The sequence below is a fragment of the Trichomycterus rosablanca genome, chromosome 16 (genome assembly GCF_030014385.1).
Source record: "Trichomycterus rosablanca isolate fTriRos1 chromosome 16, fTriRos1.hap1, whole genome shotgun sequence".
Taxonomy (NCBI): domain Eukaryota; kingdom Metazoa; phylum Chordata; class Actinopteri; order Siluriformes; family Trichomycteridae; genus Trichomycterus; species Trichomycterus rosablanca.
In genome coordinates this window covers 24,270,553-24,286,443 of record NC_086003.1, presented here as the reverse complement: position 1 = coordinate 24,286,443, position 15,891 = coordinate 24,270,553, and the positions used below count along the sequence as shown (strand labels likewise).

Below are 15,891 nucleotides of genomic sequence, written 5' to 3'. Positions count from 1 at the left end.
CACAGCACATCACAATGCATTTAACTCTCAGCACTCACAGCCATTGATTATCTCTTTGCCTAAACACATCACATCTAAAGCACTAGAGTCAAGATGTCTGTGTTATTGCTATAGCAATCTGCTATCTACATGTGTACATTGTACTGTATGGAAGGCTGAATTAAATAGAAAGCCAAGGGCAGGTACATATGGACCACATATGTGGATGTTCAGCCTTCTTGTGTGCAGAGTGACAGACAGACAGACAGACAGACAGACAGACAGACAGACAGACAGACAGACAGATAGACAGTTACTTGTAGTTCATACAATCGTGTTTAAAAGGCCTGACCTACATGAAAATTAGCAGAGCAAGAGCACATGGGAAAAACACAGTGCTCTACAAAGAGTAAGAGCTGGTGGAGGGTTTTTATGGCAGTTCTGATAAGGTATGAAATGAGTTGCAGGAGTTTTGTGGGGATGGTTAGGTGATAAAGTGCACAGGGCATCTTGGGGCCTGTATTTTCTTTACATGGTGATTGGCTGGTTCTAGTTCCACAAGTTGCCACTGATGGACCCCTGAGCAAGGCCCTTTAACACTTTGGTTGGACTGTATTCTGTTGCTTTTGTTAAGTTGCTTTGGATGAAAGCATTTGCAAAATGAACATGTGATTTTAAGATTTTGTATTCTTCTTCTGTCCTTTGCTTTTCTATGATTAAATTCATGATTAGCTCTTGAATTTGATTTATTCTTTGGATATCCTGATAGACCTTAAAAATAGATCTTTGCTTTAAATGAACTGAAATCCTCTCATTCACAAACCCAGATGTTGGAAAGGTAATGTGTTGCATGAACTAGCCTTAGACATACAAAAGTGGTAATACTTTTAATCTAATTATTATTTTTGTTTTGTTTTTGTTCAGTACTAAATTGTTTAAATAAGCTGTTTTGAAGGCAAAGAGTACTCCTCTTTATTTGTCCTACTGTTCTACAGGACAATAATGAGAACAGTCTGTCCTCATTCTATGGCAATAAAGAGATAAGGATTAGCTTACAAACAATACAAATAAGCAAATTAGGAGACACAAAGGTATGGATATAAAGGGCAGAAGATTGGAATTACGTAATGTGGGCACATCACAGCTGGTGTGGTGAGACAGTATGGCAGGGTTTAAGCAGTTAGTGCTTAGCAATCCAAGGACAGACAGAGCGAGAGGTGTGCATTTAATGCCAGCTGAAAGGGAGGGCTGGTGAGGCAGCATTAGAAATAAGAAAGAGATACTCACGCACTGTGTAAAAGAGAGTGAGAGCAAGAGGAGTGAGAGACTGATGGAAGATGACGGATGCTCATACGTGCAGACAAACAGAGACTGGATAGTGAATCTCTGCCATCTGGTGCTCTGAGCCATGTAATGTTGGCCGACTGAGATCAGGTGTAATTGTGTTACTCTGAGACTAAATGATGTCTGAGTTGAGATCCAGGGTACGCTGTAAGAGAGCAGGGATCCGGGCAGCCGTGGCTCTCATCGGACTCCTGCATCGCTCTCGCAAAAGAGAGAGACTCCGAACCAGAGAATGCCAGCGGTGGGTGAGCATGCTGTTATATGTGATTGCATTTGCTCATGTCCTACATTAACAGTGAACAGTCACAGTGGTGGGTAGAGAAGCAAAAGATTATACTCATGTAAAAGTAATGTTTCAAATAAAACAGTAAGCACTACTTTAACTGGTATTTAAACAAAAACAACATACAAAGACAGCTTCATTTTTTTTGGTAAATGTGCTTTTATTTTGTTTCACTAGACTGCACTACAGACAGTGAAAGTGATGTGCCAACAATGTACTGTAATACTGTTATCTGACCTTTTTGACTAACTAACTCTTTATGGAAATAATTAACATTTTGTTCCTCAGGCTAAAAATAAAACAATTTAGATTGTAGAGCAACACATCATGCTTTCTGGACATCCATGTACTTTTCAACATTTCCACTGTCAACGACCAAGCAAGCTTTTCATCTTCAGGCTTAAAGGCTGCCATGTAAGAAAGAAGCTCCTGCTGCAAAATAAACCTTGATTGAAGTTTGTTGCTGATCACTTGGGCACAGAAAAACCAGGAGCAAAGACATTATGGGAATATCAGACTTGCTAATTTTGGACAGCATTTAACAGTTTTTAATTCAAGGGCAGTTTGGTTTAATTTGGTGGTTCATGGACTACAACTTTTTTATCTAGGAAATTGTTATTCAATATAAAGGGAAAGTTTGGGGTTCCCTCCCAACCTTGGCAAGCTATTACTGACGCATGTACATTTGAATGGTTTAACTAAACCACCAACAGCACAAGTGCATTACCTGGTCTTGGTACAGAAATAAATATTGGGCACATACAAAAAGAAACTTAAATGTGATAAAGGCTGGTAAATCATCTTGCTAAATTACCAGAAGTACTTTTGAGCCATGAAGAATCAAATTAATTTGTAATAATAAGCAGGTTCTCAGGTGTTACAGATTCTAATGTGCCATCCAAACACATCAGAGACCTTGGTTTGAGTCTTGTCGGTGTAAGGGAGGGAAGGCTGTACTAGGGGGATACTTATTTGCTGCTACAACTGCAACAACTACTGTCTGGTGTAGTACCCTCAGTTGGAATGTGTTATCTGCACATCATTTGCTGTTTGAAATCTTTAATGAATATAGGATTTTTTATTTCTTATACTGACCATTTTATACTGGTCAGGGTTACGGATGACACAGTGGACACAAGGCAGGAATACGCCCTAGACTGAAAGTTACTTATGACAGGGCATCAAACTCACACATTCCACACCCACATACACAGATTTAAAACAGCAATTCCACCTTCTGGATATTTTGAGAGGTGAAAAAAATGATGGAAAACTGGAATATCCAAAGGAAACCCATGCAGACAAGTAAAGGTTGTCATATACAGTAACTGAAGGCGAGAATCAAACCCAGTTCTTTAGGACTTATGTTGCTGTGAGACACCCACTCCTCCAGCTGTGCCTTAGTGCTGCCCTGAAATAAAATATAAGAATCATTTTTAGTTCAAGGACACTTTTACTATAAATTCACCTCACACAAACATGATTTGTAAAGTATTATTGATTTGTACCTTAAAATACTGCACAGTTGCTCAATCCATTGCTGATTCTTCACACTGCTATTTTTGTTCTTTTTGTAATTTTCTCTTCACTTTCCACGATGTTTATTTATTGATTTTTTTTTCGCCTTTCTATCCTTTACTGCCGGAATGACAGGTGTTGTAAATGCACCTGCTGGTTAAACACAATTACATTCTGTTATTAGTGAAGCCATGGACAGTTTCATGTTATTTAAACCCTCAATATAGTTTAATAACTAATAACTACAGTTCAGACTAATCTAAACTGCAGATACTTTTTTATGTTTTCCAAAAAAAAAAAAACATTATATTTGTACTTTTTAGAATAAAGGAACTTAGTAATTAACATTAAATGGAAGGATAGAAGGATTTAATGGCTTCCCCATAAAACATAAATTGAGTGTCAATACAATGACTTTCCGAAAGTCTGGTGTTAGCCATATTAATAAATTCACAGAAAAATAACAGAAATCCTGAGCGTGTTATGTGATATTATACATGCCCTTTACTTTAACTGTAACAATACTCTTGGTTTAAGTGATGTGTTAATCTAATTATCTGTAATGTGCATATTTTTTTCTATTTTTAGGATTATTGTTTTGAAAGCTAATGAAGGAACTCTACAGATTGAAATCATTACCTGACTTAGCAACCTCCAGAATTTAAAGAAGATAAAAAACAGCCTAATTTTCTCTAATTAGTTTTTTCATAAGGCATAAAAACAAAGAATTGTGATTAATAATCATTTTTCATTTGTGTTTGCATCTCTAAAGTGTTTTATCAGGAGTGTCTGGATGAAGCAATGCTGGTTCCTTTCTGTATGAAATATAATGGATGATGTGCCACTGGCTTCTTAACAGGAACCAGAGACATGTCTGATGATGGATTCTTGGAATCTATTCATATACTCCACAGTGTCTAAGTTACAGGGTGGTTATTTTTTGGGCATGTTCATTTATCTCTTTTGCTCTCTCTCTCTTTCTTTCTCATATTTCCTCCTTTAATGTACTTTTTTTTATCTAAGAAAGTTGCGATTGACCTAGAGTCCTTCCTAACCTCTTTTTTGCCCATGTTTTGCCCAGATAAATCATGATATGAAGTAAAAGTTCATTTTAGGTGAAGAGTGAACAAGGCTGCTAAGGAATTAAGAGTTGTCAGTTCAAGATAATAGTTTTAGGTCTTAAGCTGTTTACCATACAAACAGTTTATGCAATGAATGGTACACACTTGTGTGTTGTGCTTTTTTTTTTTTTACATCCACTTTGTAAAGAAAAGTTCCCTACATGCTGAAAAACGTAAGAATCAGCACTATTTATGGATTACATCTTTTAAGACGCTCAACAGAGAAGAACTGACTGGTTGTGGTTGGTTGTAAAGTATTTTATTGTTGTATGATGTGTAAACTGTTGTGTTACAGGAAGCAGGAGATGCTGACCATCTCCAGTGTTCCCCTGGCAGACTGCCCACCATCTCCCCCAAGAACTGCTCCTCCTGTCCTGAAGGTAAGCCAAGTTCCTTTGGTTTATTTGGTTTATTTGGATCTGCTGACAATCCGTTGTAACCACCTTATTTTACCATGAAAGTCATGTGCACAGGAGCCCAGTCATGCTGGAGTAGAAAAGGGCCCTCCCCGAACTGCTTCCAGAAATTATTTAATTTGTTATATACTGTATAACTGATTTTATCAGCACCCGTGAGCCACAAGTGCAGCTAAAACATTTAATGTCAACAATTAGGGTGATGTCCACACACTTTTACATATTGTTCCCTCCCTCAGTCATGGTCAGTTAAACAAACTCAAGCTCAGTTTAAATACCTGAAAATAACCTTTATATATTAAGATTAATTTTTGTCATTTATTTGCCACCCATCTAAACTATGTCTATGTGCCCATACTATGTATATCCTGGATTCACTAGGTCTGGTTGTGTTGTTCCTATTACAATTTTAATGTAGGCTTTAAAATAACATAATGGACCAAAATCATACAGTTTAGCTTCCTTACTGCCTGCTGCAGACAAATTAATCTATTTTTTCCTCTCTACAGAGTGGACAGTTCTTCGACTCACTGGAAAAAATGGAGGTAAAATGAATTTTGTCAGTATTGTTTTACTGCTGCCTCCAGACTTATTAATGTAATCCTTTTACTATGTGGCTGACAGTGATTGCACATTTTTTGTAACATTTAAAAATTAAAATGACTAAATTTAATGTTTAACCACTTTTCCTAACTCATGACCTCATGACATTTTGACCTTGACCCTTAGCAGGTATCTGAGGTGGATGAGATAAGGCCGGTCTCAGAGAGAGTAAGGGTCTGCAGAGCATAAAATACAAGCCCAGGGTTACGCTTCAGATTAATGGTTGCTCTGGTAGTGCCATTGGTTTTAAGAATTTACTTTTTTTTTGCTATGAGCATAATAAATATGTACATTTTACATCAACCTCACTTACATATTAAATATCAGTTTGTGGGATTGTGATAACTAAAAACTACATCCAAAACTCTCTTTTAGCAAGGCTTTTCTATCCATTTAAAACATTACTGAAGTGCTGTGACATTGAAATGATGGGCCTTGTTTTTTGTATGCTAAAACATAAATTACCCTTCTTAAAAGTGGTGCCACACAGCTGTAACCACACAATTTTCAAAAATGTCATTGTATGTTGTGGCATTAAGATTTCCCCTTACCAATAAATAGAAGAAGCTGTACCATTTTCACCTGACATTTAACAATAAGTTTTGGGCCAAATGATTAATCCTTACACTAAATGCATTTCCACTGCAATGAGTGTGGCTGAAACTATTATAAAGATTATCTAGTTAAAAGGGCTGTGAACCTACTTTTTGCCATTTAATGTCTGAGCTGTTTATTAGTACAGTTGATACAATTAACAATTAGTACATTTACATGACTTCCTATGTCTAGATAAACAAATCAAACACTGCCTAACAGCCCTGAAGTGTTTCTTTGGGCAAATATGTGTCTGTGTACTTGCTCATATCAATTTTACCCCAACATTTTACCCCATCATTGCCTTTATGTGCATGATTTTTTAAACCTATTTTTAAGTTTTTTACTGTAAATGAATCCCCTAACAGCTTGCAGCACTGTTGGTGTGGTTTTTCATTCATCTCTCAACATGTGTTAATGTGTTCCTCATTTCTGTATGCATGTAAAACCTGTAGTGCAAAAATATTGAGATAATTAACATCTTTACTTTTTTGTTTTGTAGAATGATTATATAAGTATCGAACAGGTAAGTCATTGCAATTTGAATTTATTGCTGCAACAAAAAAACCTGTACATTTCAGTTAAGATAATGAACAACAACAATATAATCAAGTTTATCCATTGTGTGCTAGGTGCTACAGAAAGGTCCACCGTATCCTCAGGTCATTCTTCCAAGGTTTGGGGGCTACTGGATTGAAGACTCAGAGACCTCAGTCTTCAGCCCAAACTCAGGGGAGAATGGCTGGTGTTATGAGGAAGATGAAGAAGAAGTGAACATAGATGGCGAGTTTGGATATCATCTGGAAAATAACTATGCCATACAAGCCTACCGAAAGCACTTTCTGGGCAGAGTAAGCATCCGAAAAACCAATAAAGGAACCAAGACTGAGGGAAATGTCTTTAATAAAGCAGATAAGAAGAATAATTAGTAAAATCGACTTAAGGACTGCCAGAGACTGTTAGGAATACTTAGGACAGCTATACAGAAAATAGCTATTATGCTTCATATTCTTGAGTTTGGAGGGGAACGTCAATTTGAACCAGGCTTGTTGCTTGAATAAGAGATTACAGAGCGGGGTCTAATTAATACTCCAAGGTACTAGGGGGCTGTTCTGTATTTGTATTTGTGGGAAGGAATAATTATATCTGACACAGGCACCCTAGCAGAAGATAGTACTTGGGTAGATTGACCAGATATGTGGCTACATTGTCAATCAGTTACAGGTATCTAAAAAAAAAAGATCTATCCACCACTGTAACTGTAGATCACCTGATTGTTTGTAGATGCCAGACTAGCCGATAGCAACACTAAGGAATTTGAACCCTGGTTCTCAGCTGTATTGGGCTACCACCCAAAGGCCCATGTCATATTATTTGGGCATCAGTTTTATCTATTGGATTTTGGTAAAATCAGAAATGTGTCATCAGTTATTGCACAAAATAGTCAAAATGTATTTTCTTGAAGCACTATGATTAATTTTGTATTTGGGGGAAATTATGACTAAAAAATGTCTCTAATTATTTTACAATTGATCTACCTATAGTCAAGGTTTTATTCTTACTTACAGTCAGTAACAAACACTCATTAGTTTACTAGGAATTCATCTTCCATTTAAGAAAATCAATATTATCATTATACGTTTCCGTTACTGTATTAATATTTATAATGCTCTTCCATGTGACTATTTGCTAAAGTTTTATGAACCACTGACCAAATGTAACTGTGACATACACATTCACACAGTGAGTGATTTCCAAACTCAAATCCAGTTTGCTTATATACTAAAGCATCTTCAATGCTTGACCTAAAACATAAAAGTTAAAACAATCGTGTAAGACAAGGATGGTAAAGGAAAAATGCAGTAACAAAATAAAATGAAATGTCACTTTGTAAGGTATTATATAAATATAATGTTACTAAATATTTAACTATTTTCTTCACAGGAACATCTTAATTTTATTTGCACAGCCAGCAACAATGGCAACCTCATCCTGTCCCTCAGACATGAAGAGAGGAATGATCAGGAGCATCTGCACATCATTCTGAGGTAATAACAAACCTATATTTGTATGTTTATATATGCAATTATAATAAATCTAATTTAAATTACAAAGAAGTTGGATTTAATTTTAATTACATTCTCTGTGATGTACTTACTCATGTTCTCAGAACTCCATCAAAGACCATCTATGACAGGATCTCTGTGGCAGGGCTGACAGAATTCCCCAGTGTCCCTCAGTTAGTAAAGGTAACACTGGCTGTCATTTACACCGTTTTCCCCTCACAGGAAAATGCAGCTGCTCACACAACATATGTCTGATATCTGATGTGTACTGGAGGCTGGAGTGTGGTCTGTTTGGAACACATTTGTATTTTGTTGTTTTCTGTTTCTGTAGCTGCTGTGTGAAGACACTGCTTGCATGAAATTCAGCCCTGTTTTGTACCCACGGGTAGGTTTAATATACACAAAGTTAGGACAAATTTGACCTTAATAGAAAAAAGGGTGCCACTAACAGACAAGTGGCTTTTTAAAAACAATTTTGATGATTATTACCTCTAACAACATTTTAATTTAACATTTTAATTTTTCAGGGATCCCAGTTGATAGTGGACTATGATGAGCATGAGGTTAACAACACTTTTAAGTTTGGCGTCATCTACCAGAAGTTTGGTCAGGTCAGTTTCCTGCATCACAAACCTCCACTTTTGTAATTTCTGGCACTCTTTTTGATTAAGCTGGCATTGATTTTTTTCTCTGCTCCACTCAGACATCAGAAGAGGAGCTTTTTGGGAACAATGAGGAAACTTCTGCTTTTACTGAGTTTCTCCAAGTGCTGGGAGACTGTGTTGATTTGCAGAATTTTAAGGGGTAGGCAAAAAAAGTGATATTTTTATTCTACAGAAATGGGTAAAATAATTTCCTTTCACATCACTGCGAGAATAACACAAGTGAAAGTATTTCCAAGAGTCAGTAACTGGAAAGGGATTACAACAATGTTAACATGTTGTTACAGAATGCAAACTAATGATTAAATATATTTTCATTATGATAAGTGAACAAAAGCTTTAGCTGATTTTTTCTGCTCTCCAAGGTTTCGAGGTGGTTTGGATGTTTGTCATGGGCAGACTGGCTCTCAATCAGTTTACACTGTGTTTAGAGGGAAGGAAATCATGTTCCACGTCTCTACAAAATTGCCCTACAAAGAAGGGGAACCACAACAGGTAGTACATATTTACATTTAGTTTGACAGTTACTATCCAATTGGGTCAAATTTGATAAAATATTGCAAAATGTGCATATTTCCAGACCAAGGTATTTTTGACTACATCTAAACATCCAGACAAGTTTGTTGTGGCTTAGTCTAATACAGTGCAGCCACACTAGCCCATTTTGTATGGTAATATAATCGCTATCAAAGAAGAAGGAGGTCATGAATGACAAAAATGACAAAATCTTTCAAGTGTATGTAATTTTTTTACCTTACCTTACATGAATTCTTCATGAATTGTTTTGATTGATTTAAAATTGACTAAATTTTAAAATTGAAACTAAAATTTAAAATTGAAACTATTTCTCCCACACATAGCTTCAAAGGAAGAGGCATATAGGTAATGACATTGTGGCAGCGGTTTTCCAAGAAGAGGCCACACCATTTGTGCCGGACATGATCGCCTCTAACTTCCTCCATGCTTACATCCTGGTACAGGTGGAAAATCCTGGTACAGACGACACCACATACAAGGTAGAAAACATAGTCAGGCTTATTTATACACAGCCAGTAAACAAACAAAGGGAAACTTATAACTGTTCGGCCAGCTTGAACACTTTAATTATTAAACCTAAAGTTTATAAGAAATGATTGTGGCTGAATGACGTGTTTCAGGTTTCTGTAACAGCACGAGATGACGTCCCACAGTTCGGTCCACCTCTTCCAAATCCACCAGTCTTCAAAAAGGTAAACAAATGTTATGGTCAGCTTCTACAATATAACAGCCTTTTTGCCTCGTTGTTTATTGTATTTTTGTGCCCCTCCACAGGGAGCAGAATTCAGGGAGTTTTTGCTGACTAAGCTGATCAATGCAGAGCTGGCGTGCTACCGCTCAGAACGATTTGCCAAGCTTGAGGTAAGCATTTAATGGATAACAGCATCACATTCTTGAGTGGATCAATTTGACTGTATTCAGTTTGGACTATGACTCAACAATCTGAGGTACCTATAAATGTGTAATGTAAAACAATTTAAAATATTTGGTACAGAATAATTAAAAACTTGTGAACATATTAGAAAACACATCTTCCTACCATCTCTAACAGCATGCCAGCTACACTGTATGGTCAAATGTATGTGGACACTTGACCATATAGTTATTTTTTTCACCTAATTTTATTTTCATGTTTTACCACCAGTTAGGATTGTGGTGGATCTGGCTTCCCTTGAATCACTGGGTTCAATACAGTAACACACCCTGGACGGGATACCAATCTACACAGCCAGTCATGTCTGTATTTAATTGCCTGAACAATAGCACCACTGGGGATTTAAACCCTGGATCCCAGCAGTAGTGCTCTAGTATAATTTACCGCTGCGCTACCCGAGCACCAATCATGAAGGGATACACAGATTTTAAGGATATATTGGTACCTTTTTCTGTGTGTGTGTGTGTGTTAGGAGAGAACACGAGCAGCATTACTTGATAACCTCCATAAAGAACTGCACAGACAGACTCAGCTCATGCTTGCTCAGCCACTCAGCACTGAGGACGAGCGCATGGAGAATGGAAGCCATGGGGGAATACTTGAGTCTATCAAGGTGCACACACTTTATACACTAAGCACTGTATAAAATATATACCATAATCACATATTACTGAACTAGTTTTATTTCTACCCTGAGAGAAAGGTGACCTCTGTTGTTTTCTCTGTCCTGGATCAGAGGGCAATGCGTGTGCGCAGTCACTCCATGGACACAATGGTGGGCTCTCAGAAGCATGGCCGCTCTTCTGTAGGGGGAGGAGGAGTGCCCACCAGTCTTAGTGGTGCAGGCTTTACCTATAGCTCCCCTGAGTGCAATAAAAAATCGGTGAGAAGAGCAGGCACCTCGTCACATACATACACAAGCAATGGCAACATGAGTATTACTGTTTGTTCCTTATTTAATGTTTAATAAATGATTTAAAGGTGCACTGTGTAAACTACAAAACACTGAAAAAAGTTTAATCTTGGTGTTCAACGGGTATTATGTTATAAAGAAACTGTGTAAATCTAAGTTCTGGCCTCACTGCACCTTTATTGTTAAGTCTGTTTTCTTTCTTAGTGCCCAGCAGCGTCCACTGCTAAATCTCCTATTAAAAGCCCAGTAAAGAGACGCTCAGGTCTTTTCCCTCGGTTGTACACCAGCATGGACGGGCCGCCTGACCGTCAGACACGCAGGTTGGAACAGCTAACATACAGAAATGCACTCACACTTATAAATAAACAGTTGCCATTGTGATTATTTAACTTCTAACTGCAATCAATTCTTTACCTTTGGGTTTTTGCTCTATTGTTGTATTATAGTGAAAGTTTGTAGACATACTATAACTTATGAAATGGGTTGAGGGATTCTTCTTTTGCATTTTTTAACCACAACATTAATATAATATTTGCCTGTAGATTAAAAAAAACAGCATCTGATGCAAAAATGGTCATTCTGATACACTTTGAAGGGCATAATAAATCATTTGCATTATCTTGCTGTAGCACTGCTGTACCCAGTTCACTGATAAATGACTGTTAACAAATGATTTTTTACTGGCATTATAAAAGACACAACTTAGATATTTGTTTTATTGTTTACTTTATCTTAGTGTGTTTTGGGATCAGAAGAGTCTAGACAATTGCCACCAGGAGGTTCAATCGGAGACATCATCAAATCCTAGCTCTCCAGAGATCTGCCTGTATAAAGAAAGGTACTGTCACAAAGCTTTTACATGCACTTATGCCCTGAATTTCATTACCCTGTATTACTTTATTTCACAAATACAAATTTTTCCATCCTGCAGGTAACTCTTTTTATACAAGAAAGCATTGTAAAAGGCCAAATCTATGTGGGCACCAATCCATAAGCTTGCTGTGTATCAGATTCCACAGCCGTGGGATTGTCCCCTCTCTTCTTTGAATCTGTAACAGCCTTCACTTTTTGGGAAGGCTTTCCACAATATTTCAGTCTGTGCCTGTGGGCAACTGTTGTGGCAAAATCACCTGAACCTAATAATTAAAAGGCCTGTCTACATACTTTTGGCCAAATAGTGGCATAGCTCATAGAATTGGTGTCATACAGCAACAGTGGTACTCTGGACCTGGCATTTATTATTGCCTTCAATTTTAAACACCAGACTTGAGGTCTTAATGCACCTCCTCCTCTGATTATACACTGATGAGAGCGAACACCCTATTAGATGATCAAAAAAAAATGAGATGGTGTATAACTCTGAACTTTTGGAAAGGTCTGTTGCAAAATTCAAGAAGAAAATTATTGCAGTTTGGTTTTAAATATGCCACTTGTGTGATATCACTGCAGCAGCGATACTGTGATGATTGCATTTGACCATTCAAAGTTCTACACTTTCTTCAGCTTTCTAACAGATTTTAAACTGTACCATACAAAAGGGCTGTGTAACACCTCATGGTTCATGGTTGTATTTATTGTTTTCTGCCTTTTATGTACTGCAGGCCATCTCTGAATTTAAAGGACTGTAGCCGAAGCCCTGAAATCTCACGCTCCCCTTCTAGCTCCAGCAGTTTCGGCAGTGTACCAGGAGACACAGACGCACCAGAGGAAACGGACCCAGTGAGTGTGTGTACAGACTAAAAACTAAATATTGATTCATTTATTCATTTACTGTCTGTTTTACCAGCACTTTATCCTGGTAAGGGTTGTGTCTGATTCATTGGGTGAAATGTAGGAAACATCCTGGGAAGGTCGCCAGTCCATCACAGGGCTAAAATTAAATCTCAGGTTGCTGCTGGAGTGTTGTTTTTGGTTTGTTTTCTTACACAAAATTAAAAGTTTAAAACTATTACTGCATAAGCTGAAGATAATGCAGCAGTTTTTCAAAAAAAATAATTACAAATCAATAACACAAAGTATTCAGTAGATTTTAGATGCCCCATTTAGCAACAATTACAACTGCAAGTCGCTTTGCAAATCTGGATTTGGGCAGTTTATCTGTCTAATTAAACATTGTTATTATTACACAGACACATTTAATGTCATACTGTGCAGGTACAGGTTCAGTGGAAATTAAACTGAAGCCCCAAGTTCCTGTCTGGGCAAGTTCTTGTTTTTAAGTGTTCAATGGAAAATTGGCTTATGTGATGTGATATAATTTCATTAAATACATTAAATAAAGCAGTAGCTCATATTAGGTAAATACAGTGTAGTGCTGATGAAAAGAAAGCACAGTTTGCTTTAGCTGTTGACATCAATTGTATTTTTCACAGTTTTTGGAAATAAACTTTTCTTTTTCTCTACAGAACAATGCACATATTTCTCCAACTTTTTCATCCACATGTGGTTCTTCTCTGAGTGTGGAGGGTCAGAGCACAGGAACTCCTGTTATAATGTGTCGTAGTCCCACAGGTAACTATCTAAAAATGTTAATATAAATATGTTTTTCTTCATACAGTGACTTTGCAAAACAAATTTTGAGAAAGTTATTTGTTTCTAAGTCCTTGTTGTAGTGTCAGTAGTTTCTCATGTTTGAGAGATCAACCAAATTTAATTGAGTCGTCTTTTCTTTTCCACAATCAAAAGATTTCAAGAACAGGAATTCCCCCAGGTCTAATCTTAGGTTTCGCTTCGACAAGCTGAGCCACTCGGCAGTGGTGAGTTTTTATTCTATGTTTTAATATGTCATGTTTTTCTGTATGTGTTTGCGTGTTTGTGGCTAAATACTAAAACAACCTGTTAAGAAATAGCCCAGTTCCACAGGGTCCCATCACAAGTCTATCTTAAGCTTATGGTCAGTTTGATGGCAACAGATACAAGCTCCTTAATGCATGTAACAGAAATAAATATGTGAAGTATACAAAAAAATTAAATACAAAATTTTCATTAATTTTTTCATTAATTATTGTTAAACCCTGTGCCAAAACATTATTGACACACCTTTACCTGCAATTCAAGTGATTTGTAGTAGGAAGAGTAATTTGGACAGCCACGAAGTTGAATCAGTTCATCTGGACACAATGAACTGATTCAACATTGTGGATTTGTGTACTTGGATTATCAAGCATGCATCAAGTTGTACATGTTTATTGTTATTTTATCACTCTTGTTCCATCACTGTGTCATTGTTGTCACTGCACAGGGTCATTAGTGAAAAGACATTGAAGAACGATCACAGGCTTTGTATGGGGTCACACCAGAGACCAGCTGTAAAAGAGGACCACATTGCACTGAGGAAGAGGGACAAAGACTAAAGCCGAAATATTGCTAGGGGCTTATTGGTCTCCAGTATAGCATGAGTCATGTGATCAAACACATTTTACACACATTGCACATTGACGTTAGATTAGCACATTATTTAATACTGTTATTGAAAATGAAGTCCTGCTGACTTTATAATATACCTGTCATTTTGTTAACAATAACTGAGTTCAGATCTTTTAATAGCAATACAGTAGATCACTGAATTAATTAAACAATGATATAAAGGTAACAAAACAATGCAAAGTGTCCCTGCATGCTAATGCAAACTGCACTCACAGTGCATCTGGTACTAGCAATGAGTGTACTGATGTTGTAACTAATTTACACAAATTGGGGCTGGTACTGCCTACTGATTATGCTCTGTCTAAATACATTTAACAGCTGCAGGAAAATCACTCTTTGTTTTTTCTATCATCTCATTTTCATGTTTTACCACCACTTTATCTTGGTCAGGGTTGCAGCAGGTCCAGCTTCCTGGAATCGTTGGGCAAAATGGAGTAGCATCTCTGTATGAAGATGCCTGACTGCTGGGAATTCGAACTCTTGATCCCAGCAGTAGTGGGTTGGCGTAATTTATCGCTGTGCCAACTGAGGGTTGCCGTGTGTGTGTGTGTGTGACATAACATCTGCAAAAGGCAGCCCAATAGACAACCACTATTTTAAACCCATGTTGTTTTCTTCAGTAGTTTAAAAAAAAAATATTCGGTCGTATTATAAGATGTCATGAATAATGATTTTTTGAAAACATGTAGGCCACTTCATGCAATATCATGTAGGCCACAAGTAATGCAATATCATGTATTTTAAAAAATCACAATCAACATACATTTAGCCCAGAATAACTGTAAAGTCACCAATACTGACCAGAAATAATTTAGTAGAATCTGAATACATTTAACATGTTGATCAGGAGGGAACCTGTTCAAGTTACAACAGACCTAAAGTGTGGTTGATTTCCATGATACAAATATTTCTGCAAGTGTCAAATGTACCAGAATACACTTTTTTTTATTAAATGAGTACTTGCATAAGATTATTAATAATAATGAATAATTTATACCATTATTAATAATTATTATTATTCCAGTTTATTTAACCTTGTTCATTTTACACTGAAATTGTATTAAGGTACTTGAGGAATTATTATTTTACATTTTATTGTGTTTTATTGTGTTTATTCTAGTTTCACAAATGTTGTCCTAAATGTAAAATAAATTTAAACATAGTGTTGTTTAGTCCCATAAGAGCCTTGCATAATTTGCAGAACTGGCAATTTGTCCAATTTTGTACATTATGTAAATTATTGTGGACCAAAAACAATTCTAAAGACACTTAATCACTGCACAATATAAAGTAAGTTTTTCCAAATCTGAATATGCTCTTCTGAACAATTCTTAATTTATTTTAAAATATGTGTTCTTGACAGTGTGAATGTGGATGATGTGTGACCACACCTTGTTCAGGTTGCCACAGATTTGACTAATACATTCCCATTAAATATGTTCAGATTCTTTAATTCTTTATTTATTTCTCTTTTTTCGTTGTTACAAGTTTAATT

The 15,891-nt window shown here is 36.6% G+C and overlaps 1 protein-coding gene across 1 annotated transcript; it reads left to right on the top strand.

Annotated features, from left to right (window-relative positions):
* Positions 1 to 1,442: 1,442 nt before the first annotated feature.
* rap1gap2b (RAP1 GTPase activating protein 2b) lies at positions 1,443 to 14,366 on the top strand. The gene is made up of 23 exons (XM_063011193.1): positions 1,443 to 1,564; positions 4,541 to 4,625; positions 5,171 to 5,206; positions 5,391 to 5,438; positions 6,361 to 6,384; positions 6,491 to 6,709; positions 7,803 to 7,906; positions 8,029 to 8,107; positions 8,256 to 8,309; positions 8,452 to 8,535; positions 8,628 to 8,728; positions 8,952 to 9,081; positions 9,447 to 9,602; positions 9,744 to 9,815; positions 9,898 to 9,984; positions 10,530 to 10,670; positions 10,794 to 10,940; positions 11,175 to 11,290; positions 11,707 to 11,808; positions 12,572 to 12,689; positions 13,376 to 13,481; positions 13,656 to 13,726; positions 14,212 to 14,366. Exons 1-23 carry the CDS (start codon positions 1,443 to 1,445, stop codon positions 14,218 to 14,220), a joined length of 2,211 nt encoding a protein of 736 aa, XP_062867263.1. The 3' UTR covers positions 14,221 to 14,366.
* The last annotated feature ends 1,525 nt before the right edge of the window (positions 14,367 to 15,891 follow it).

What these genes read in the sequence shown, in the direction of transcription:
- rap1gap2b (XM_063011193.1), top strand. Translation starts at nt 1,443, where the DNA reads ATGTCTGAGTTGAGATCCAGGGTACGCTGTAAGAGAGCAGGGATCCGG. An exon ending in CGGTCTCAGAGAGAGTAAGG is followed by an intron (nt 5,439 to 6,360) that starts GTCTGCAGAGCA and finishes TTTGTTTTGTAG; the next exon opens with AATGATTATATAAGTATCGA. An exon ending in CATCTGCACATCATTCTGAG is followed by an intron (nt 7,907 to 8,028) that starts GTAATAACAAAC and finishes TCATGTTCTCAG; the next exon opens with AACTCCATCAAAGACCATCT.